The sequence below is a fragment of the Oncorhynchus keta genome, chromosome 31 (assembly GCF_023373465.1).
Source record: "Oncorhynchus keta strain PuntledgeMale-10-30-2019 chromosome 31, Oket_V2, whole genome shotgun sequence".
Classification (NCBI taxonomy): Eukaryota; Metazoa; Chordata; class Actinopteri; order Salmoniformes; family Salmonidae; genus Oncorhynchus; species Oncorhynchus keta.
This window is the reverse complement of record NC_068451.1, coordinates 1532815-1559470: the sequence shown is the minus strand read 5'-3', so window position 1 is coordinate 1559470 and position 26656 is coordinate 1532815. Positions and strand designations below refer to the sequence as shown.

The window sequence follows — 26656 nt, the reverse complement described above, 5'->3', positions numbered from 1 at the left end:
TGACGTGTGGCAGCCTTACACCATGACAAAAGAGTGTGCGTTATTATTTTTGTATTTCACATGCACAGACCACAGATTCCCATTGTCTCAAACTTGTGGCCACGCCAAAATGCACATATATCTCACACACTTCATTGCTGTGGGGAGTATAAGAAGAGTTTATTTTCAACACATTTTTCACATTTGTGGGTTTTTTTCTCTCCCTCTGGCCTACACACGATACCCCATAATGCCAAATGTTATGTTTTTAGACATTTTTACAAATGAATAAAAAATGAAAAGCTGAAATGTCTTGAGTCAATAAGTATTCAACCCCTTTGTTATGGCAAGCCAAAATAAGTTCAGGGGTATAAATTGGCTTAACAAGTCACATAATAAGTTGCATGGACTCACTCTATGTGCAATAATAGTGTTTAACATTTTTGAATGACTACCTCATCTCTGTAGTCCACACAAACAATTATCTGTAAGGGCCCTCAGTTGAGCAGTGAATTTCAAACACAGATTCAACAACAAAGAGCAGGGAGGATTTCCTGATGCCTTGCAAAGAAGGGCACCTACTGATAGATGGGTAAAAAAAAAAGCAGACATTGAATATCCCTTGGCGCATGGTGAAGTTATTAATTACACGTTGGATAGTGTATCAACACACAGTCACTACAAATGTACAGGCGTCCTTGCTAACTCAGTTGCTGGAGAGGAAGGAAATGGCTCAGGGATTTACCATGAGGCCAATGGCGACTTTAAAACAGTTGAGTTAAATGCCTGTGACAGCAGAAAACTGAAAATGGATCAACAACATTATAGTTACTCCACAATACTATCCTAGATTACATAGTAAAAATAATGAAGCCTGTACAGAATAAAAATATTCCAAAACATGCATCCTGTTTGCAACAAGGCACTAAAGTAATACTGCAAAAAAATTTGCAAAGCAATGCACGTTTTGTCAAGAATACAAAGTGTTATGTTTGGGGCAAATCCAATACAACACATTAGTGGCTACCACTCTCCATATTTGCAAGCATAGTGGTGGCTGCAATCATGTTATGTGTATGCTTGTCATCTTTAAGGACTGGGGAGTTTTTCAGGATAAAAAATACATGTAATGGAGCTAAGCACAGGCAAAATCCTAAAGGAAAACCTGGTTCAGTCTGCTTTCCACGATACACTGGGATATTAATTCAAATCTACACTGGAGTTGCTTACCAAGAAGACAGTGAATGTTCCTGAGTGGCCGAGTTACAGTTTTGACTTAAATCTACTTGAAAATCTATGGCAAGACTTGAAAATGGTTGTCTAGCAATGATCAACAACCAATTTGACAGAGCTTGAAGAATTTAGAAAATAATAATGGGCAAATATTTTACAATCCAGGTGGTGTGGAAAACTCTTAGAGACTTACCGAGAAAGACTCAGCTGTAATCACTACCAAAGATTTACTTATGTAAATGAGACATTTCTGTATTTTATATTCAATACATTTGAAAACATTTCTAAAAACCTGTTTTTACTTTGTCACTATGGGGTATTGTATGTAGATTGGTGAGATTAATACATATATTTTTTTTTAAAGATACATTTTTATTCAAGCTGTAACACAACAAAATGTGGAATAAGTCAAGGGGTATGAACACTTTCTGAAGGTGCTGTATATCCATTGTTTCAGTGGAATGGAATATTTGTATACTGTACATTTGACTGTGATATGTGGTTGTCTCACCAAGCTGTCTTAATATGAATGCACTTAGTCGCTCAGGATCTACGCATCTGCTAAATGTTTCATATACAGATCTCATATTACTGTATTTAATTATTTATTTTATATATATATATACAGTATATCACAAAAGTGAGTACACCCCTAAGTGAAAATATGTTGTGTGGCCACCATCATTTTCCAGCACTGCCTTAACCCTCTTGGGCATGGAGTTCACCAGAGCTTCACAGGTTGCCGCTGGAGTCCTCTTCCACTCCTCCATGATGACATCACGGAGCTGGTGGATGTTAGAGACCTTGCACTCCTCCACCTTCCGTTTGAGGATGCCTCACAGATGCTCAATAGGGTTTAGGTCTGGAGACATGCTTGGCCAGTCCATCACCTTTACCCTCAGCTTCTTTAGCAAGGCAGTGGTTGTCTTGGAGTTGTGTTTGGGGCCGTTATCATGTTGGAATACTGCCCTGCGGCCCAGTCTCCAAAGGGAGGGGATGTCAGTATGTCACAGTACATGTTGGCATTCATGGTTCCCTCAATGAACTGTAGCTCCCCAGTGCTGGCAGCACTCATGCAGCCCCAGACCATGACACTTCCACCACCATGCTTTACTGTAAGGCAAGACACACTTGTCTTTGTACTCCTCATCTGGTTGCCGCCACACACGCTTGACACCATCTGAACCAAATAAGTTTATCTTGGTCTCATCAGACCACAGGACATGGTTCCAGTAAACCATGTCCTTAGTCTGCTTGTCTTCAGCAAACTGCTTGCGGGCTTTCTTGTGCATTATCTTTAGAAGAGGCTTCCTTCTGGGATGACAGCCATGCAGACCTATTTGATGCAGTGTACGGCGTACGGTCTGAGCACTGACAGGCTGACCCCTCACCCCTTCAACCTCTGCAGCAATGCTGGCAGCACTCATACGTCTATTTCCCAAAGACAACCTCTGGATATGACACTGAGCACGTGCACTCAACTTCTTTGGTCGACCATGGCGAGGCCTGTTCTGAGTGGAACCTGTCCAGTTAAACCGCTGTATGGTCTTGGCCACCGTGCTGCAGCTCAGTTTCAGGGTCTTGACAATATTCTTATATCCCAGGCCATCTTTATGTAGAGCAACAATGATTTTTTTCAGATCCTCAGAGAGTTCTTTGCCATGAGGTGCCATGTTGAACTTCCAGTGACCAGTCAGTATTAGTGTGAGAGCGATGACACCAAACTTAACTCACCTGCTCCCCATTCACACCTGAGACCTTGTAACACTAACGAGTCACATGACACCTGGGAGGGGAAATGGCTAATTGGGCCCAATTTGGACATTTTCACTTAGGGGTGTACTCACTTTTGTGGCCAGCGGTTTAGACATTAATGGAAGGGTGTTGAGTTATTTTGATGGGACAGCAAATGTACACTGTTATACAAGCTGTAAGAATTTATCAACTCTACAAGCAACACTCGACTTTATTATTATGGTGGGAGATTTTAATACGGTCTTAAATACCTCTATGGACCATAAAGGAAATCACACTACAAACTATCACCCTCAGGCACTTTAGGAAATCATGAATGTCATGGCCTAGTGAGATATACATGGAGGAGGATTAATCAAGCTAGTCGTCTTGATTACTTTCTTATGTCATTCTCTCTGGCACCAAAAGTTTAAAAAGTGTTGATAAGGGACAGAATGCGGTCAGATCATCACATAATTGGCATATACAGTGGGGCAAAAAAACTATTTAGTCAGCCACCAATTGTGCAAGTTATCCCACTTAAAAAGATGAGTGGCCTGTAATTTTCATCATAGGTACACTTCAACTATGACAGAGAATTTTTTTTTTTTTAATGAATTTATTTGCAAATGATGGTGGAAAATAAGTATTTGGTCACCTACAAACAAGCAAGATTTCTGGCTCTCACAGACCTGTAACTTCTTCTTTAAGAGGCTCCTCTGTCCTCCACTCGTTACTTGTATTAATGGCACCTGTTTGAACTTGTTATCAGTATAAAAGACACCTGTCCACAACCTCAAACAGTCACACTCCAAACTCCACTATGGCCAAGACCAAAGAGCTGTCAAAGGACAGCAGAAACAAAATTGTAGATCTGCACTGGGCTGGGAAGACTGAATCTGCAATAGGTAAGCAGCTTGGTTTGAAGAAATCAACTGTGGGAGCAATTATTAGGAAATAGAAGACATATAAGACCACTGATAATCTCCCTCGATCTGGGGCTCCACGCAAGATCTCACCCCATGGGGTCAAAATGATCACAAGAACGGTGAGCAAAAATCCCAGAACCACACGGGGGGACCTAGTGAATGATCTGCAGAGAGCTGGGACCAAAGTAACAAAGCCTACCATCAGCAAGGGCATTGAAGATGAAACGTGGCTGGGTCTTTCAGCATGACAATAATCCCAAACACACCACCCGGGCAACGAAGGAGTGGCTTCGTAAGAAGCATTTCAAGGTCCTGGAGTGGCCTTGCCAGTCTCCAGATCTCAACCCCATAGAAAATCTTTGGAGGGAGTTGAAAGTCTGTGTTGCCCAGCAACAGCCCCAAAACTTTTGTTATTGACCAAATACTTATTTTCCACCATAATTTGAAAATAAATGAATAAACAAATCCTACAATGTGATTTTCTGGATTTTTTCCCCTCATTTTGTCTATCATAGTTTAAGTGTACCTATGATGAAAATTACAGGCCTCTCTCATCTTTTTAAGTGGGAGACCTTGCACAATTGGTGGCTGACTAAATACTTTTTTGCCCTACTGTATATATACCCCCAAAATATATGGGGGATTGGAAATGACGCAGACAATTACATTGACGGAAGCTGCAATCTATCAGCAATATTAAAGTTGATCTACCCCCATAATATTTGTTTTAACTGCAACTAAGGGGTCTAGCCCGAACCATGAAAAACAGCCCCACACCACTATTCCTCCTCCACCAAACTTTACACATGGCACTATGCATTCGGGCAGGTAGCATTCTCCTGGTATCCGCTAAACCTAGGTTCGTTCGTCGGACTGCCAGATGGTGAAGCGGGATTCATCACTGCTGAGAAAGCGTTTCCACTGCGTTTTCAGTGTCCAATGACGGCAAGCTCTATACCACTCCAGCCATCGCTTGGCATTGCGCATGGTGATTTAGGCTTGTGTGCGGCTGCCCATTTTATGAAGCTCCCGACAAACAGTTGCTTCCAGAGGCCGTTTGGAACTCGGGAGTAAGTGTTGCAACCGAGGACAGACGATTTTTACGCGCTACGTGCTTCAGCACTTGTGTGGCCTACCACTTCACGGCTGAGCCATTGTTGCTCCTAGATGTTTCCACTTCACAACAAAAGCACTTACAGTTGACCGGGGCAGCTCTAGCAGGGCAGAAATTTGACGAACTGACTTGTTGGAAAGGTAGCATCCTATGACGGTGCCACGTTGAAAGTCACTGAGCTCTTCAGTAAGGCCATTCTACTGCCAATGTTTGAATATGGAGATTGCATGGCTGTGTGCTCGATTTTATACACCTGTCAGCAACGTGTGGCTGAAGCAGCCAAATCCATTAACTTGAAGGGATGGCCACATACTCCAAGGGATGGACACATACTCCAAGGGATGGCAACATACTCCAAGGGATGGCAACATACTCCAAGGGATGGCAACATACTCCAAGGGATGGCCACATACTCCAAGGGATGGCCACATACTTTTGTATATGTAGTGTAGCTGTCACAAATGTATAATTTGTAAATTTCTTCATTAAAAATGTAGTTATGGCCCCCTGGGTGGCACAGTGGTCTAAGGCACTGCATTGCAGTGCTAGCTGTGCCACCAGAGATTCTGGGTTCGAGCCCAGGCTCTGTCGCAGCCGGCCGTAACCGGCTGCCCAGCGTCATCTGGGTTTGGCCGGCAGGGCTATCCTTGAGACTCCTAGCGACTCCTGTGGTGCATGCTGACCAGGTCGCCAGGTGTTTCCTCTGACACATTGGTGCAGCTGGCTTCTGGGTTGGATGTGCAGTATGGCTTGGTTGGGTTGTATTTCGGAGGATGCATGGCTCTCGACCTTCGCCTCTCCCGAGTCCGTACGGGAGTTGCAGCAATGAGACAAGACTGTAACTACTACCAATTGGGGAGAAAAAAGGGGGTATAAAACATAGTTATTTATTACATTTGACTATGTAAAAATGAGCAGTACTACTTATTTCTCTGAGTTGAGGTGGATATTTAGCATTTTGCAAAAGAAACATGACTATTTCTCTCTGAAATGAAATCCTCAAGTGATGGATTTTAAACAAATACATACATGTCTGTCATTGAACCACACCATGCCATGATTAGATAGTGAAAAACACACCAATCTCTTTTAATTTCATTAAACAATAAAAGTTCATTTACCGACATATATATGGTAAATCATATATAATTTTGGTATGAAACTCTTCATGTTTTTTGCAGATGAGGCCTATATTAAACATGAGATATTCTGTCATGACATGTCTCCATTCATATACTCCATTTAGCAATAGTGAATGAGTTTATCTCAGTTTACCATGATGAAAATTTGATCATCTTAGATATCAATATCAGTTTCCTGTCTTGAAATGTAACTCCATTTCGATATAATATGAATGTGAAATATGAATAATATGATATTATCTCTATCTCTAGATCTTTGTGTTTCATTCTCAAAAGTGATATTCTTGTGGTATCATTAAGTTCTTCATGGGGTGACATGTGTTGGTTTGGTTGTCACGTGGCCTAATTTGGCATATATCATCCCACTCATCCTGCAATCATGTTCCCACCAGTAGGTACCTACAAGCTTGGCCTAGCTGCCAAAATACCCTTTCATTTATTTATTTCATCTGGTTCCTCTCAGCTAGCTGGACATGGTTTGGCTGACACGTGGCCAGCTGATAATGAAACAACAGTGTGTTTTGGAGTGTGTTTTTGTATTTCACACGTATTATAATGCACGTGTGAGTTACTCTTACCCTCAAGTATCAAGACGCCTACTGCTGAGGTGAAAAGACACTGTTTCCCGAAGGAGACATCTCTCTCACATTTGCACAAACTTATTTGTTATTCCTCTTTCCAATGTTTTTCTCCTAGTTGGAGTTTGAAAAATGTGTTAACTGTCAATGTTTCGTGTTCCAGATAACGGTAGCTTTATGATTTCCCATGTTCCAGTGAGGATTAGACTACAGTGGCATTGAAAGATCACGGCTCCCTGTTACAATATTAAAAGTAGCTAAAAGCACGGTTGAGTTTTGCATAACTAAAATACGTTTTCTATGTTGTTCCATATCATTGTCATTGACGAGTAGCTGGAGTATGCTGTATGGGCAAGGATTTTAAAAAAGGGAGTTGACTCAGTAATGAAACAAAACCAGATTAAAATTGGGTTTATCATTGACTTCATACATTTATTTGAAATAAAATATTTACAAAGTAAATTAATAGTTTAGCAGATAAGTAGCTTAGTATAATAACATTTTGTCAAAAATGAGTCAATGTACAAAAAATTCTGGCAAATACAAAGGCATCTTCATTTATTGTGTATAGAAATATAATAATGCCCAGCTTGTGTGCACAGCCTTCGCAGGCTGGCCAGGTCTGGGCTGCATGGTGCCTCTGATTCAGGGCTTCAGTGAGTCATTATTTACTCAAATGCATAGCTAGTAGTCACATCAGTGCTCTGTAATTAATTACAGTTCTGTTTGCAATTCCTTCTAAGTATGACAACAATGGTACTACTACAGTATTTAGCTATGACTACAAAATACATGTGCAGTGCTTTTAGGGAGGCCAAATGGTGGACTGAGTTGTGTAGAAAAATGTTAGTATTTAGTTCAAGGTTTATTTTATTACTGAAATGTGTTTAAGCACTTTAAAAAACTAATCTAAAATGTTTCATATCCCTGATATTACAAGTGCTGTGGAGTGCAGCTCAGTCGTTTCTGAGACCTTCAGATTAGGTTAATTCAATTAAGACACAAACCTTTGGATATGAGTAGCTTCGATCTTACTTCAGGGCCAAAAATGTAAAGCTCCCTTTCGTCCAAAAAGGCTGTTGAAATCAGCCACATACAGTAGATGCTACACTAGAATGTATGAGTATCTTTCTTATGACTTTGAGAACTGAATTTTACACTGTACATAAAGTAAAACCTTTTTTTTTTCTTTTTTAATTGAAGTAGTCAAATACACAAGCTCAACACGGAGAAAATAAAACTGAATGAGCTATAAAACATCTATGGGTATTACACAAAAAGGAGCAACTGGTAAAATACCATGCATCATTAAGAATAAATGAAGTGTTCTTATGTTTTAATTTTTTATACACTGAGCAAGTCCTCTTCATTTTGCTTGTTGACATTGAAACCAGATCCCTCACCTCGTTTCCCAAATGTCAGTTATTGTCCTTCCAGTCTATGTCGGGCAAAGCACTGTAGAAAAAAAAACACATATTAATGACTATGGCTAAGACTAGGTGTGAATGCCAGTTAGGCTACTACGGGAAAATATCAAGTAAGAAGTAGAACAGGCTTGGGTGGAGAAAAAGGAATGAAATAGTAAAACAGGAGAAATAAAATAACCAAGTACCTGTATCTAGGTTTGATCAGGAAAACGGTCTCGAGAAATCCAAACACACTTCAAACAGACAGATATGGCAACAATACACAATATGCCAATACAGCCATTTAGTATTCAGTGAGCCCAGAGGGAGAAACCGGTTCCAATGGTTGTAAAAGTAGTGATTCCCAGGGAGCGTTTTAGTAGAACCCGTAAGGTCCATTTAGGATCACTTGAGGATGTGAAGGGTTAGGCAAAGCAAGGTCGTGGGTCAGGGATAACTTTGTGACACCAACAGGAGCAGCAATGGGGTCTACCCTAAACAGCAGCAGTGTGACAGTGAGGGGTGGGGCAGGGCAGTGACAGGACACAACGGCAGGGTACGGTTACATTATACTAATGCTCAGTGGCCACTAGGGGTGCTCTCACGCAATGAGTGAACGACACCACACAGTACAGTGTCTGAATGTGTGCCACAAACCTCTCTGTCCATGGCTCTCACACCAGAGCTAGCAAGTACAATGCAGCGAGACATTGAACAGAAAATTGAGAGATTTGTTTTTAAAGAAATGAATGAAGGAAAAAGGAGATCACTCAACTGTAAATTGCCATGTACCACACACACAAAATAAAAGGCACAACAACTTAAATAGTAGAACAGCCTAGTTTAAAATAGCCTAATGTGAAAATCATGAGTTATCAATAAACGTTATGTTCTTGAATTCTACAAAAATTGAGAGACATCAACTATACAAAAATGCAGAGACAACAGTATGCCAACAACACATAACTCAGTGTAATATAGCCTACTAATGTTAAAATGTACATAGAGAGAGGCTGAGTGTATTCACCATTGAGAATGTAGTCTGTCAGAAGGGAGGGCACCTTGTCACTGTCGTCTCTCATAGCTTGCAAGACTGCAACAGAAACACAAACCAATCAGAAAAATGTATTTATTCCAGGAATGTATTTGACCAGGGTATGTCAACCATCTATAACACTAGATAAACAACTGTACCCTGTACTTCAAGTAGCACAAATGATTTTATATATTTAAGATTCATGTGATGGGTGGGGGATAAATGCTCTGCACCTTACAGGTGCCACTTACTAAGGTGCCACTTACTTTGGGTAAGTATCTGAAGATCTTCCACCGATGGAGGGCCTCCTTTCTTCTCATATGGGATGACTGTGGTCAGATACTAAGAGAGACCATGGGGTAGAAACAATAGAGAAAGAGAGAGAGAATAAGTACAGTGCCTAGTGAAAGTGTATAAACACCCCTTGTACACTTTTCACATTTTTCTGCCTTAAAATTCAATTACACGTTATATTGTATTCCTACTGATCTACACAACCTTTCCCACATTTTCAAAGTGAAAGACGAATTATAGAACATTTTCCAAATGAATACAAATGAAAAAACAAGTCTTGATTGCACATGTCTTCACACCCCAGAGTTAATACTTGGTGGAACCACCATCGGCAGGCATTACAGCTGTGAATCATTATGAATGAGATCCTACCAACTTTACACAAATGTTCCTCTCACAGCTGTAATGGCTGCCTAAAGTTCTTCCACCAAGTATTAACTATGGTGTGTGAAGACATATGCAATCAAGGCATCTTCGTTTTTTGTTCTATTTAATTAAGAACATTTTCTATAATTTTTCTTTACATTGAAATTGTGTAGATTGTGTAGATTGGTCAGGGGAAAAATATCTAATTTAATCCCTTTTTACATGTAATTTTAAGGCAGAAAAATATGAAAACTGTGCAAGGGGTGTGAAGACTTTCACTAGGTACTGTACATGCTAAAAACAATTGTTCAATTGCTGCTCCAATGTAGAAAGGCAATTGGTGATGTTTGTTAAGACTCCTTAAAGACAGCAGAGAAGTGAGACAGTGAGTAATTCATGTTCAGGTTATGGAAATGTGACGCTGGGTGAATCAGCATTTTTGCGAAGCAAAAGTCCAGACTTTAAATCTTCGTCATACTTCTGACATTTTATTATTATTATTTAGCACATACTGGTCAGAACCAGTGTGTTTACATACAACTTTAAAATATATATATATATATTTAATACTTTTTTTAAATGACATTTTATACTTTTTAAGTTGTACATTTTTTTTGTCCTTTTTGTCCTCCATCCACTTTCATGGCAATTTCCTCGACATTCTAAAGGCCCCATTGTGACATCATCAATTCCAACATTCCATTCACTGTAAATTAAACAATGCAACTTTTTACACAAATCATCTAATTTAACCAGTTAGTCAACAACTATTACAAAATGTCAGAGCATATGAAATCTTCATCTTACTTCTCTGCTTTTCAAATCTGAATGCAAAACAAACATATTTTATTCTGATACAAAGTAACAGCTATTTTAGTAACAGCATCAACAACATTTTCTGAAACTTTTTATAAGCAACTTAAACTTAGGCAAAAAGTTATGGGTATGACATCTTCGTCTACTTCTCTGCTATTCAAATCTGGCAACGGATTAAGAATAGCTTCTACCAATCAACCGATAGAGCTGTTTTAGTAACCAATCAACTGCTCTCTTTATAGATGCTGTTAGTCATGTCAGAAGCTAGCAGGTTCATTACTTACCAACAACAGCTGCATATTCCATTAAAACTGAAACACGTTTTGAAGTTCACTTTCCTTGCTTTGTCTATAAACACTATCATGAATCTAGCAAATAACTTTTCTGGGTCAGAGTGCGGTATTTATTTAGTTTCAAAGCACACATGTTTGTTAGCATGAACTTCTTATGGATCAAATCCCTTTAGCGGGATCGATTTGACAACATCCGGTGAAATGGCAGAGCACCAAATTCAAATTAAAATATATATAAATATTAAACTTTCATGAAATCACACATGCAATACACCAAATTAAAGCTACACTTGTTGTTAATCCAGCCAACGTGTCAGATTTCAAAAATACTTTACAGCGAAAGCAAACCATGCTATTATCTGAGGACAGCACCCCATCAAACAAAGTCAATCATAATTCAACCCGCCAGGCACGACACGGAACTCAGAAATAAAGATATAATTCATGTCTTACCTTTGATGATTTTCTTCTGTTGGCACTCCAATATGTTCCATAAACATCACAAATGGTCATTTTGTTCGATTAATTCTGTCGTTATATATCCAAAATGTCCATTTATTTGGCGCATTTGATCCAGAAAAACACCGGTTCCAACTCATGCAACATGACTACAAAATATCTCATAAATTACCTGTAATCTTTGTCCAAACATTTCAAACAACTTTCCGAACACAACTTTAGGTATTTTTTAATGTAAATAATCAATCAAATTTAAGATGGGATAAACTGCGTTCAATACCGGTGGAAAAGAAAGTGGAGCGTGCTTTTCAGGTCTATCAAACAGTACACTTCACTCGACCCTTGTTCTAGACAGCCCTATTTCTTCATTACACAAAGGAAAAACATCAACCAATTTCTAAAGACTGTCGACATCCAGTGGAAGCAATAGGAACTGCAAGAAACTGCCTTGAAATGAAACCCCATTGAAAAGAGAGTGACCTCAAAAAACAAAAATCCTGGATGGTTTGTCCTCGGAGTTTCGCCTGCCAATTAAGTTCTGTTATACTCACAGACATCATTCAAACAGTTCTCCTCAGTGTTGCCATGTTCGCGGTTTCCTGGCCAAAATTGGGCTACTTGGAAAACGATGTCATGGGTGAAAATTTACTTGTTGCGGGTTTTTGGTTTATGGGCTATCTCTAAATTGCACCGCAGCAATTTAAAACATATATATTTCACTGTGACCTGCTCCTGACTGTAGGCAGTGATTCATGCTGTTGCTGAGTGATTGAGAGATCAGGAGTGGTGTGTGTGTTGAGAGAGCACTACAGTTATTGGCTGAGTCAGGTGAGCGAGAGGAACGAGAGCAGCACGCGTGTACGTTGTAACAACTTTTTACCAGTTGTTGGTAGGCTATTTAGATTGTCATTGTGGAGCCACCTTTTTCCATAAAATATGTTCATACTCTAGAACTGATGCATGTAAAAAAAAATAATGGACACCAGGCACTGGAAAATGACTTTTTGGGCGCACTAGAACGCTTTACATAAATCCGCTTGGTTTAAACTGCATTCTAAAGTTGACTGCTTAAGTGCTTTATGCATGCTCAGTTCATGGGTATCGGGGGCTGCCCGAGTGGACATTTTATATGGAAGTTATGGAACTTCCTCATCTGGTTCTTTTTATGGGGAAAAGACCTCGATGAAACTGACTTTAGGCTAAATGTGGAGAATTATACATTTGCTTCTTTTGGCCATCAAGTAAACCTAGTAATATGTATGCCATTGAAATTACGATATCACTGGAGTCCTTGCAAATCAATTTGTGCAACCTGTGTAGCCTATCTGGGTCTGGAGAACCAATTTAATAAATAGCCTATAACTTTGTTGTTGTAGCCTTGTGTTATTATGAACAGTAGTCATATTAGGCTACAGGTGAAACACATTCAGAAAAATAAACTGGCTGTTGTTGACAAGCATATTAAGTTCATATATATATATAATTCATATTTAATTCAGTGATTGAAATTATGACCCCATTCTCTGTAGCCTATTCCAGCATACTATTGGGGAAAGAAGAACTTATATTTGCAAAATTGCCTTGCTATTCATGTTGAATAAATTAGTCTTCATTTGAATGAAGCAAGTTTACATCTTGCCTACATCTTGTCTAGAATACTGTAGACTATCTGAAATTAGATGTAAGGCCTATACGGGGCTATAGGCTACCTGGCTTTATCTGAGCAAACTATGGTAAAATTGAATAAGAATCAAAAACCCTGAATTTAGTTTGAAGCCTATGCCTATTGAAATGACAAGTCAATGGCGTTTCGTAGTCTTAACATCTGGCACATAATAACAGCACAATTACCAGAAAAGAGCCTAACATTCATTTCTTTATGTTCATCCAAGTGTTTCTTGCTCAGAGATTTTGAGACCCTCCATTCAACTTTCATCACTCAAACTCTTTATCTATAGTTATGCACATGCACAAAGGGGATAAGGGCACAAGGCGATAGATACCCTGTAACCATAATAGCCTTGGTTTCATGCATGTTAACATTAGAAGCCTCCTCCCTAAGTTTGTTTTATTCACTGATTCTGCACACTCTGCCAACCCAGATGTTCTAGCTGTGTCTGAATCCTGGCTTAGGAAGACCACCAAACATTCAGAAATGTTCATCCCAAACTATAACATTTTCAGACAAGATAGAACTGCCAAAGGGGGCGGTGTTGCAATCTACTGCAAAGATAGCCTGCAGAGTTCTGTCCTACTATCCAGGTCTGTACCCAAACAATTTGAACTTCTACTTTTAAAAATCCACCTCTCTAAAAACAAGTCTCTCACCGTTGCCGCCTGCTATAGACCCCCTCTGCCTCCAGCTGTGCTCTGGACACCATATGTGAACTGATTGCCCCCCATCTATCTTCAGAGCTCGTGCTGCTAGGCGACCTAAACCGGAACATACTTAACACCCCAGCCATCCTACAATCTAAGCTTGATGCCCTCAATCTCACACAAATTATCAATGAACCTACCAGGTACCTCCCCAAAGCCGTAAACACAGGCACCCTCAGAGATATCATCCTAACCAACTTGCCCTCTAAATACACCTCTGCTGTCTTCAACCAAGATCTCAGCGATCACTGCCTCATTGCCTGCATCCATAATGGTTCAGCGGTCAAACGACCTCCTCTCATCACTGTCAAACACTCCCTGAAACACTTCAGCGAGCAGGCCTTTCTAATCGACCTGGCCAGGGTATCCTGGAAGAATATTGATCTCATCCCGTCAGTAGAGGATGCCTGGTTATTTTTTTAAATGCCTTCCTAACCATCTTAAATAAGCATGCCCCATTCAAGAAATGTAGAACCAGGAACAGATATAGCCCTTGGTTCTCCCCAGACCTGACTGCCCTTAACCAACACAAAAACATCCTATGGCGTATCAGCCCCCGTGATATGCAGCTTTTCAGGGAAGCTAGAAACCATTATACACAGGCAGTTAGAAAAGCCACGGCTAGCTTTTTCAAGCAGAAATTTGCTTCCTGCAACACTAACTCAAAAAAGTTCTGGGACACTGTAAAGTCCATGGAGAATAAGAACACCTCCTCCCAGCTGCCCACTGCACTGAAGATAGGAAACACTGTCACCACTGATAAATCCACTATAATTGAGAATTTCAATAAGCATTTTTCTATGGCTGGCCATGCTTTCCACCTGGCTACCCCTACCCCGGTGAACAGCACTGCACCCCCCATAGCAACTTGCCCAAGCCTTCCCCATTTCTCCTTCTCCCAAATCCAGTCAGCTGATGTTCTGAAAGAGCTGCAAAATCTGGACCCCTACAAATCAGCCGTGCTAGACAATCTGGACCCTTTCTTTCTAAAATTATCTGCCGAAATTGTTGCCACCCCTATTACTAGCCTGTTCAACCTCTCTTTCGTGTCGTCTGAGATTCCCAAAGATTAGAAAGCAGCTGCGGTCATCCCCCTCTTCAAAGGGGGGGACACTCTTGACCCAAACTGCTACAGACCTATATCTATCCTACCCTGCCTTTCTAAGGATATGAAAGCCAAGTCAACAAACAGATTACAGACCACTTAGAATCTCACCATACCCTCTCTGCTATGCAATCTGGTTTCAGAGCTGGTCATGGGTGCACCTCAGCCACGCTCAAGGTCCTAAACGATATGTTAACCGCAATCGATAAGAAACATTACTGTGCAGACATATTCATTGATCTGGCCAAGGCTTTCGACTCTGTCAATCACCACATCCTCATCGGCAGACTCGACTGCCTTGGTTTCTCAAATGATTGCCTCGCCTGGTTCACCAATTACTTCTCTGATAGAGTACAGTGTGTCAAATCGGAGGGTCTGCTGTCCGGACCTCTGGCAGTCTCTATGGGGGTGCCACAGGGTTAAATTCTTGGACCGACTCTCTTCTCTGTGTACATCAATGATGTCGCTCTTGCTGCTAGTGAGTCTCTGATCCACCTCTACGCAGACGACACCATTCTGTATACTTCTGGCCCTTCTTTGGACACTGTGTTAACAACCCTCCAGGCAAGCTTCAGTGCCATACAACTCTCCTTCCATGGCCTCCAATTGCTCTTAAATAAGAGTACAACTAAATGCATGCTCTTCAACCGATCGCTGTCTGCACCTGCCCACCTGTCTAACATCACTACTCTGGACGGCTCTGACTTAGAGTACATGGACAACTACAAATACCTAAAGTGGGGCAAAAAAATATTTAGTCAGCCACCAATTGTGCAAGTTCTCCCACTTAAAAAGATGAGAGAGGCCTGTAATTTTCATCATAGGTACACTTCAACTATGACAGACAATGACAGGAAAAAAAATCCAGAAAATCACATTGTAGGATTTTTTATTTATTTTTTTGCAAATTATGGTGGAAAATAAGTATTTGGTCAATAACAAAAGTTTATCTCAATACTTTGGAATATACCCTTTGTTGGCAATGACAGAGGTCAAACGTTTTCTGTAAGCCTTCACAAGGTTTTCACACACTGTTACTGGTATTTTGGCCCATTCCTCCATGCAGATCTCCTGTAGAGCAGTGATGTTTTGGGGTTTGCTGGGCAACACGGACTTTCAAATCCCTCCAAAGATTTTCTATGGGGTTGAGATCTGGAGACTGGCTAGGCCATTCCAGGACCTTGAAATGCTTCTTACGAAGCCACTCCTTCGTTGCCCGTGCGGTGTGTTTGGGATCATTGTCATGCTGAAAGACCCAGCCACGTTTCATCTTCAATGCCCTTGCTGATGGAAGGAGGTTTTCACTCAAAATCTCACGATACATGGCCCCATTCATTCTTTCCTTTACACGGATCAGTCGTCCTGGTCCCTTTGCAGAAAAACAGCCCCAAAGCATGATGTTTCCACCCCCATGCTTCACAGTAGGTATGGTGTTCTTTGGATGCAACTCAGCATTCTTTGTCCTCCAAACACGACGAGTTGAGTTTTTACCAAAAAGTTATATTTTGGATTCATCTGACCATATGACATTCTTCTTCTGGATCATCCAAATACTCTCTAGCAAACTTCAGATGGGCCTGGACATGTACTGGCTTAAGCAGGGGGACACGTCTAGCACTGCAGGATTTGAGTCCCTGGCGGCGTAGTGTGTTACTGATGGTAGGCTTTGTTACTTTGGTCCCAGCTCTCTGTAGGTCATTCACTAGGTCCCCCCGTGTGGTTCTGGGATTTTTACTCACTGTTCTTGTGATCATTTTGACCCCACGGGGTGAGATCTTCAGTGGAGCCCCAGATCGAGGGAGATTATCAGTGGTCTTGTATGTCTTCCATTTCCTAATAATTGCTCCCACAGTTGATTTCTTCAAACCAAGCTGCTTACCGATTGCAGATTTAGTCTTCCCAGCCTGGTGCAGGTCTACAAATTTGTTTATGGTGTCCTTTGACAGCTCTTTGGTCTTGGCCATAGTGGAGTTTGGAGTGTGACTGTTTGAGGTTGTGGACAGGTCTCTTTTATACTGATAACAAGTTTAAACAGGTGCCATTAATACAGGTAACGAGTGAAGGACAGAGGAGCCTCTTAAAGAAGAAGTTACAGGTCTGTGAGAGCCAGAAATCTTGCTTGTTTGTAGGTGACCAAATACTTATTTTCCACAATAAATTGCAAATAAATTCATAAAAAATCCTACAATGTGATTTTCTGGATTTTATTTCTCATTTTGTCTGTCATAGTTGAAGTGTACCTAGGATGAAAATTACAGGCCTCTCTCATCTTTTTAAGTGGGAGAACTTGCACAATTGGTGGCTGACTAAATACTTTTTTGCCCCACTGTAGGTGTCTGGTTAGACTGTAAACTCTCCTTCCAGACCCACATCAAACATCTCCAATCCAAACTTAATTGGCCTCCTATTTCGCAACAAAGCATCCTTCACTCATGCTGCCAAACATACCTTTGTAAAACTGACCATCCTACCAATCCTCGACTTCGGCAATGTCATTTACAAAATAGCCTCCAATACCATACTCAACTAATTGGATGCAGTCTATCACAGTGCCATCAGTTTTGTCACCAAAGCCCCATATACTACCCACCATTGCGACCTGTACGCTCTCGTTGGCTGGCCCTCGCTTCATACTCGTCGCCAAACCCACTTATCTCAGCTCGCTTGTCACCATAGCATCACCCACCTGTAGCACGCGTTACAGCAGGTATATCTCTCTGGTCACCCCCAAAACCAATTCTTTCTTTGGCCGCCTCTCCTTACAGTTCTCTGCTGCCAATGACTGGAACGAACTACAAAAATCTCTGAAACTGGAAACATTTATCTCCCTCACTAGCTTTAAGCACCAGCTGTCAGAGCAGCTCACAGATTACTACACCTGTACATAGCCCACCTATAATTTAGCCCAAACAACTACCTCTTTCCCTACTGTATTTATTTTATTTATTTATTTATTTTGCTCCTTTGCACCCCATTATTTTTATTTCTACTTTGCACATTCTTCCACTGCAAATCTACCATTCCAGTGTTTTACTTGCTATATTGTATTTACTTTGCCACCATGGCCTTTTTTCTGCCTTTACCTCCCTTATCTCACCTCATTTGCTCACATCGTATATAGACTTGTTTCTACTGTATTATTGACTGTATGTTTGTTTTACTCCATGTGTAACTCTGTGTCGTTGTATGTGTCAAACTTCTTTGCTTTATCTTGGCCAGGTCGCAATTGTAAATGCCTACCTGGTTAAATAAAGGTGAAATAATATTTATATATATTTTTTAATTACTAAAGAGAGAGCCAGAGATCAATGTAGCCTACCCAGAAGAAAAACACCTGTTCCTGACCTTCCTCCTCCTGTTGTTGCTGGCTTTCTCAGATTCTGTCTCTGCTGTTAAGCTCCTGATTTGCCGGTAATGGGCTACACCAGCGGTCGGCAACCTTTTCCATTTGGAGTGCCAAGTTATCATACCATTTCTACTGATCTAACATGCCAGTTATGTTTTTTATATGCACATTTACATGGAACTTTAATTTAATGTAATTTATAAAGTCTTCATATATCAAAATGAATGTTATGTGGTAAATCTAAATTATATCTAAATGAAAATTATACAAATCTAAAAGTAACTTTTATTTTCATTGCCAATACGTAAAAATAGCCTACATAAAGACAACAAATAAAAACATTGCAACCTGCAGGTAGAAAATATCCTGATAAAAATAAATATAATCTAAATCACATTGGCTATGCATGACCTGTCTGCAAGGAACTTGCATTGTGTCAGCTATTATATTAACTTGGTCTGGCCTGAAGCTCCTGCTAGCAAACTTGCAACATTGTATAAAATATTCTGGGTCCTCACAGTTTCCAGCTCCAGTGAACTCTAGACAGACACAGCTGCAGGCTATTTTGCACAAAGGATAAGAAGTAATCAGGTAGACCTATTTTATGACGCTTCCACAAGATCAGAGCATGACATTTCTTCCCCTTTCATGCTGAGCTGTAATCGAAAGGGAGCGAGCTGGAAAGATGTTTCAAATAGGCTGTGTTGAGGAACAACTGTAATTTTCAATGGATGTAAAAACAGACTTTGTCTCCTCGCTGCTTGATATGAAGAAAAAATTACTTTCAGAAATTCCACAGTGATGGTGAGTTAAGACAATCATAAATGGTATTAGATCCTCAAATGGGCACGAATATAGACCTACATTTGCTCGCAGACCAAGTAGACTAGTCCTTCTTCTATATGCGTAATCAGTTGTGTGTCCCTTACTCAAGATTGACAGGAGTGCTCAAAACAAAAGACAATTAATAAATTGACAACTCATACATGGAATGAAATAAACCATAACTTTTTTCTCACAGCCTAAGTTGTGCGCTCTGCAAACAACGTGTCCACTCCTACAATGACAACGGTAAAATTGTAATGAAAATAATAATATATTGAGTGCATTAACAGAAATTACCAAACAAACATTGTAGATTAGAAATAATGAGTTAAGAGTAAATGTGCCATCCCCGCGGCCTCCGCAATAGATTAGTCTACTCAGACAGGCGTGAAACAGACAGGTTTCTTGTGTGCCATAATTTGTTTATGTACTCTACATGGCCCAAAGTATGCGGACACCCCTTAAAATTTGTGGATTTAGCTATTTCAGCCACACCCGTTGCTGACAGGTGTATAAAATCGAGCACACCACCATGCAATCTCCATAGAGAAACATTGGCAGCAGAATGAAGAGCTCAGTGACTTTCAACGTGGCACCGTTATAGGATGCTACCTTTCCAACAAGTCAGTTCGTCAAATTTCTACCCTGCTAGAGCTGCCCCGGTCAACTGTAAGTGCTTTTATTGTGAAGTGGAAACATCTAGGAGCAACAATGGCTCAGCCGCGAAGTGGTAGGCCACACAAGTGCTGAAGCACGTAGCGCGTAAAAATCTTCTGGAGCAACAACGGGTCAGTCGCAAACAATGACTCAGCCAAGTTCTGAAGTTTGTAGCGCATAAAAAATCCTCTGTCTTCGGTTGCAACACTCACTGCCGAGTTCCAAACTGCCTCTGGTAGCAACTTCAGCACCAGAACTTTTTGTTGGGAGCTTCATGAATGGGTTTCCATGGCCGAGAAGCCACACACAAGCTTAAGATCCCCATGCGCAATGCCAAGCGTCGGCTGGAATGGTGTAAAGCTCACTGTCAGTGGAATTGTGTTCTCTGGAGTGATGACTCATGCTTCACCATCTGGCAGTTCGACAGACGAATCTGGGTTTGACTGATGCCAGGAGAACGCTACCTGCCTGAATGCATAGTGCCAACTGTAAAGTTCAGTAGAGGAGGAATAATGGTCTGCGGCTGTTTTTCATGGCCCCTTAGTTCCAGTGAATGGAAATCTTAACGCTACAGCATACAATAACATTCAAGATGATTATTTGCTTCCAACTTTGTGGCAACAGTTTGGGCATGGCCCTTTCCTGTTTCAGCATGACAATGACCCCATGCACAAACCGAGGTCAATACAGAAATGGTCGGACGAAATTGGTTTGGAATAACTTGACTGGCCTGCACAGAGCCCTGACCTCAACCCCTTCGAACACCTTTGGGATGAATTGGAATGCAGACTGCGAGCCTGGCCTAATCCCCCAACATCAGTGCCGACCTCACTAATGCTCTTGTGGCTGAATGGAAGCAAGTCCCTGCAGCAATGTTCCAACATCTAGTGGAAAATAGGGCTAGTCTATATATCGAATTAATGTTTTTGCGCGATATTCCAAATGCCTGTATCGCAGAATCAAGGTTTTTGTCTTTTTCATTTTCATGAGCACTTATGTCGGCTTGTTCTCATGTTGTCTTTTTGGTCTCGTCTCGTTCGCTCCTTCTGTGCTGTGTACCTTCCCATTACACCAGAGATCTGTATATAATGACAAGATGCTCATGTCTCCGCCCTAACAACAGGTGTCGTTGTTCAAAAGGAGGGAAGGCAGGCAACAAGCTTAGGTTCAAAATATGCGCATAGGAAAGCATTGGCCTTATTTTGGACAGATTTTAGCGAGAGTGAAACCTTTCATTTCGCCTCTATCTCCCAAGACCCTCCCGAGGAGAAGGTAACCTTTCAAACCATACCCTGTTTATGTTTAAACTCAAAAAATATTTTAAAAAATAAGAAAATAAGAAAATATACACTACATGACCAAAAGTATGTGGATAGCTGCTCGTCGAACATCTCAATTCAAAAATCATGGGCATTAATATGGAGTTGGTCCCCACCTTTGCTGCTATAATAGCCTCCACACTTCTGGGAAGGCGTTCCACTAGGGCTGGGCGATATGGCCTAAAACTCATATCTCGATTTTCTCAAACTTATGGGAGATTCGCAATATATATCTCAATTTAAAAAAAATGTTTTCTCTAAATAAGCTTTGTTGTACAATTTAAAGGTAAAATACACTGTATTTTAATCAGTCAGCAATAATCTAAAGAATTCAGAGCTTGTGAAATTATACCTAGGCTGAATATACAGTGCCTTGCGAAAGTATTCGGCCCCCTTGAACTTTGCGACCTTTTGCCACATTTCAGTGTTAGAATGGCCAAGTCAAAGTCCAGACCTGAATCCAATCGAGAATCTGTGGAAAGACCTGAAAACTGCTGTTCACAAATGCTCTCCGTTCAACCTCACTGAGCTCGAGCTGTTTTGCAAGGAGGAATGGGAAAAAAATGTCAGTCTCTCGATGTGCAAAACTGATAGAGACATACCCCAAGCGACTTACAGCTGTAATCGCAGCAAAAGGTGGCGCGACAAAGTATTAACTTAAGGGGGCTGAATAATTTTGCACGCCCAATTTTTCAGTTTTTGATTTGTTAAAAAAGTTTGAAATATCCAATAAATGTCGTTCCACTTCATGATTGTGTGCCACTTGTTGTTGATTCTTCACAAAAAAATACAGTTTTACATCTTTATGTTTGAAGCCTGAAATGTAGCAAAAGGTCGCAAAGTTCAAGGGGGCCGAATACTTTCGCAAGGCACTATATTATGAATACGTACCACGCTGCACTTTGGTCCTCTTCTCCTTCTCCCGACAACAATCCTTACACAAATAGTATCCGCTGCTGGCACCCAGCAATACAATGACGCAATGTGATCTTTCTTGCTAATTCTTCAAAATAAAAGCCTGAAACTATGTCTAAAGACTGTTCACACCATGGGGAAGCAATAGAAAAAGGAATATGGTTGATATCCCTTTAAATGGAGTGAAGGCAGGCAATGGAACAGAAAGCTTTCAGGAAAAACAGCACTTCCGGGTTGGATTTTCCTCAGGTTTTCACCTGCAATATCAGTTCTGTTATACTCACAGACAATATTTTGACAGTTTTTGGAAACTTTAGAGTGTTTTCTATCCTAATCTGATAATTATATGCATATTCAAGATTCTGGGCCTGAGAAATAGGCAGTTTCATTTGGGTACGTTTTTCATCCAAACATCAAAATACTGCCCCCTACACTCAACAGGTTAAGTTTTCAAAGCAACAACTGTAGCTAAGACATTTTTGTGATCTAACTTCACTACAATCCAAATTAATACGGTTGATATAGTAGTTTATCAAAGTAATTATTTTACTTCAATAAACTTTGACTATATGCAACTGCTTTGCTTTAAATAGTGTTAAACCTCTACCACTAACACACAAATACTTTTAAAGAGTTAAAGCAAGTCCCACCAATTGTACTTCATGTACAACTACCATCTAGTTGACCAACAAAAACACACACAGCACCAATGAAGAGGGCAACAGACAAAGAGAAAGAGAGAAATATAGGCACCTGTCTTTCAATGCCACCACTCCCAAAAGTTTGCCAGAAGCCATTTTGAATGGCAGAGGAGAGGCCCTCCATACTGAAGCGCTGGAGAGGAAGGAAGTGATGCAGAGAAATGGGAAGTAAGAGGCACACAAACAGGAAACAAGCAGGTGAAGAGAGAAGGAACCATACGCAAGGTTTAAAAGGTCAAAAATGCCAAAACAATAAACCAGTAAATTAGTTTGTAAAAAGAACAAAGTAATAAGGTATCAAGAAAGTAATAACATCTGCACAAGCAATAAATAAGTTGTATAAGATTTGAATACAATTTAAAAGGTTACTAAAACTGTACACTCTGAATGTAAGCAATGCCATGAAACAGTGGATCAGCATGCATTGTGTGTGTGTTTGTGTGTGTGTGTGCACGCACAGCATGGATGGTGTCACTCACTGATCCTAGTGCTTGTGTTCTCTCTGGTCGGCCCTGCGGGGCCCCGGCACCACTCTTGAGTTTTTTATTTTTCTTCAGTAGTTCCTTGTGTTCCTTTTGTCTGTTCTGCACATCTATCAGGATAGAGATGAAGCTGTTCTTCACCTCTTTTTCAAAGTCCAGTTCGTCCCTGAGGGCCAGGTGTTGAATCAGCTCCTCACTGTAACGTCTGATGGCCGTCTCCACCTCCTCTAGCCGCTCATTCAGCTCTGATAAACACAGGGTCCTCTCTCCTGCACACACACACACACACACACAACCACACACAGACAGAAATGTAGCATAAGAATGCAAACACACTTTCAACCTCCCTCTAACCCTCCCTCACACCATTTGCACACACACACACACACATGCACACACACACCTAACTGACAGAGATATACTCACGCTCTTCATAGCTGTGGTTTGTTCTGGAGCGCTGGATGTCTAGAGAGAGCATGGAGAGGTCTGACTGAGAGGGGTGGTTCTGCTCTGCCTCTAGGTCAGGAGAGTCCTGCATCATCTCCTCTATCTCCTCAATAACCTACAATACACATGGTAACACCACATATTTGGGATCAATTCCATTTCTATTCCTGTCTGTTGCATTGGACATAGAATTTCTCTATGTAGTGCTATTCCATTTCTTGGAATGACATTTTATTCTTGAATTGACTGGAAATGTCAATAGAATAGACTCCAACTCTGGTTAACACACAAACACCGGCTCAGTCCACCTGTCATCGGTCTATGTGAAGCACATTCAAGCAACAGGTACAAGCCCCATACCCAGCTCTGCTCCACTGTATTCTATATTTGATAAAGTGCAGGTCAATCTTGGTCTATTCCAGGCAGAGCTGTGGGTTGGTAGGTTGGTACATTGGTGGGTAGCCCTACCTGTTCTGCGGTGAAGAGAGGTTCGTCATTGAGGCAGGAGACGATGATGGTGTGCATGTCCATCTGTTCCCTCAGCTCCTCATCGTCGGACAGCTCCAGTGTTGCGTCATCCACCCTCTGACAGGTCAGGGGAAGGGATTTAATCAAAACTAAATCCTGGCACAATGAAATCTGAATTTTAGATTGTAGCTATAAACAGATTGGACAGGAAGGTAGGGGCAGGGAGAGGGAGAGTGGTAGAGATATAGGGAGAAAGAGAGAGTGGGGATGGAAGGAAAGAGACAAAGACAAAGAGGCAAAGAGAGAGCCCTCTATGAAGCAAGAACTTGACTCACTGGTTTGTTTTCGAGGTTTAGACTGGGGAGATGGAGGGTGCGGGTTCTAGACTGTCTCCAGTCTACTGCCATGACATTACCATAATTATCTGCAAGAGCATTCCAGATCCTGTGTGGGAAATGAGATGAGAGACACATAAAAGTGAACACCACCGTCTCTAGGTCCAAAGCCCATGTAGAGAAGTGATAGCTAACTTCTAATAATGGTGGTTATATTTGGGATAATGACACTGCACTGTGCATGTAGCCAAATATTGGTTACCAAGTGACAGATGCCACAAGGTCACAAACATCTTACAAAAGATTGACCCAGATGATACTGTACATTTTCGATCAAAAACATACATTGGAAGCAGTAAAATGAGGACTAATCCTCCAGCTGTGCAATATGTTTGGGCTGTTGATTAATGCTACAGCCGCACTGCTTTAAGACAGTATTATGAATAGTGAAAAAGGTGAGACATTAATAACTAATATATCATTTATAAACAGCATGGTATTAGGCTAACTATTTATTAACCACAGATAGATCAGTGTGATAAAACTATCTCTACCCAAGGCATTATCCAAATCTTTCATCTTTTAGGGGGGGATAAATGTGAATTGTCCTATTCTGAACTCCAGGGAAGGGTATTTGGGTCAACATTCTAATCTAGAGTTTAGTGGGATGTCTTTGTTCGGCATATTTGGGACACCGTGCACGGACATGTTTTCAACAGAGATTATGTGAGTTCTAAAATTTAGTTGGACGGAAAAGTCACATGACCACTGATAACGTTGCTTATTGACAAGTCATCAGCATAACTGGCAGTGAGCATAGCAACAATAATGCATGAAAAACATACTTATAAACGTAAACTTCTAGTGAAATGTATGTAGCCTTACTGTAAACCTATAGCAATATTCTCGAATAGGTGTAAATATGATATACGCCTATCTAATACAATGTTCAATGTTGGCAGCTTGCATCAACTATCAATACACGTGACTGCATGTATGAGTGGAACGCAATTATGCAGAGCGAGACATTGAAATGTGATAGTATGTTGCAAAGGACGAACTAACTTTGGCCACGAGTCACTTAGCTTACTCACTCGTCGTTCCTCAGTGTTGTGTCCTCGGCGATAATGTTTACAGGGGCAATGTTCTCAGCTTTGGTGTTGAAATTTCGGAAACACATTGTCAATTTCTCGTCTAAATTGTTCACCAGATCTTCCATGGACTTTAAGCTGCCCATTTCATCCGAAAAGCTGTTGTTGATCTCTGGAAGGACCTTCAGAACGTCTGTCACCTGTTCGACAACCAAGTTTACTCGTTCCATCCGAGTCCCCTGCTCTGAAACCGGCTCAAATTCCTTAAAATCGTGCCAATCATCATCGAAATGCGCAAAGGGCGCCGCCATGCCTGCAGGGCGAAACACCCTATGTGCCTCTGATGAATGATGTATGCGGCGATGTAATGTCAGGACACTGCATCCTCCAGTGCGAGCTGTGTCTCTGTGGACCCGTCCGAAAACTATTTTTCGCCACCTCTTAAGGTTTGCAGATCTATACAAACAGGATAGGTGCAAGCAAAATGGTAATATAACAACATTCGGGGAGCATACACATTATTGCTTACACCCTTCTGGGTTTTACAGATCTGCAATCACTGAACACTAAGGTCAAAGGAAAATGGAGCCTGGGGTTCCTTTCAGTTCGGGCTTCCCTCTCACAAAATGACCCTTTGACACAAAAACGTAACCAAATGTACTGACATAGATAGAGGCCAAACAAATGATCTGGCAGATTATTTTCAATAATCTAGAACATTAAATAATTTATGGTCCCAAGACCCAAACTATGGAGTGTAATGCTAATAGTTTACTTGGAGTGACATGTACACAATAATAGTAGATAAGCTAGGCTCCAGTCAAATTCAGGCCAGTCACCAGAGAATGACTAGACATTTTGATGTTTCAGGGACTAATTTGACATTGGTTTGCAAACATTCTGTGCCAACACCTTTTTGCTCTTGTATAGCAACACTACAAAGCAGCACCCCAACATCTGAAAAATAAGAAATAGGTTTTCTTGGAAAGAATGACAGAATGTTCAACTGCACAACACATGCATGACAACATAATTATTTCATACTAATTAGCCTATTGTAAAGTAACACTTTCCTTGACACCCAGCTTCATGTCATGTTATGACAGTCATAACCCTGTCATAATATGTCATAACAGCTAACATAACTTGTCATAACCTGTCATATTATGGTCATAACACTGTCATGACCCATATATTTACACCTGTT

General features: G+C 40.9%; 1 protein-coding gene across 6 annotated transcripts; it reads right to left on the bottom strand.

The window, feature by feature from the left end:
* Positions 1–7250: 7250 nt before the first annotated feature.
* Positions 7251–26181, bottom strand: LOC118364182 (fasciculation and elongation protein zeta-2-like). 6 transcript variants are annotated; one of them, XM_052489292.1, is made up of 10 exons: positions 25453–26181; positions 24359–24467; positions 24024–24140; positions 23535–23670; positions 23085–23377; positions 22679–22759; positions 9418–9493; positions 9143–9208; positions 8773–8800; positions 7251–8164 (listed from the first exon to the last, which is right to left on the bottom strand). In XM_052489292.1, the coding sequence occupies exons 1-9, from the start codon at positions 25758–25760 to the stop codon at positions 8790–8792; spliced, it is 1197 nt and encodes a 398-aa protein (XP_052345252.1). In that variant the 5' UTR covers positions 25761–26181; the 3' UTR covers positions 7251–8164; positions 8773–8789. The 6 variants fall into 6 exon arrangements, with proteins under 6 accessions (XP_052345252.1, XP_035601365.1, XP_035601366.1 ...); XM_035745472.2 differs by lacking the exon at positions 8773–8800 and having other exon boundaries at positions 25453–26176; XM_035745473.2 differs by lacking the exon at positions 8773–8800 and having other exon boundaries at positions 23106–23377; positions 25453–26172.
* Between the last annotated feature and the right edge of the window lie 475 nt (positions 26182–26656).

Excerpts from the sequence above, each read along its gene's own strand:
- LOC118364182 (XM_035745472.2), bottom strand. The coding sequence starts at position 25,760 with ATGGCGGCGCCCTTTGCGCATTTCGATGATGATTGGCACGATTTTAAG. Across the intron at positions 24,468-25,452 it reads ACAACACTGAGGAACGACGA|GATCTGGAATGCTCTTGCAG; the intron begins GTGAGTAAGCTA and ends TTTCCCACACAG. Across the intron at positions 23,671-24,023 it reads CTCTCTTCACCGCAGAACAG|GTTATTGAGGAGATAGAGGA; the intron begins GTAGGGCTACCC and ends TGTGTATTGTAG.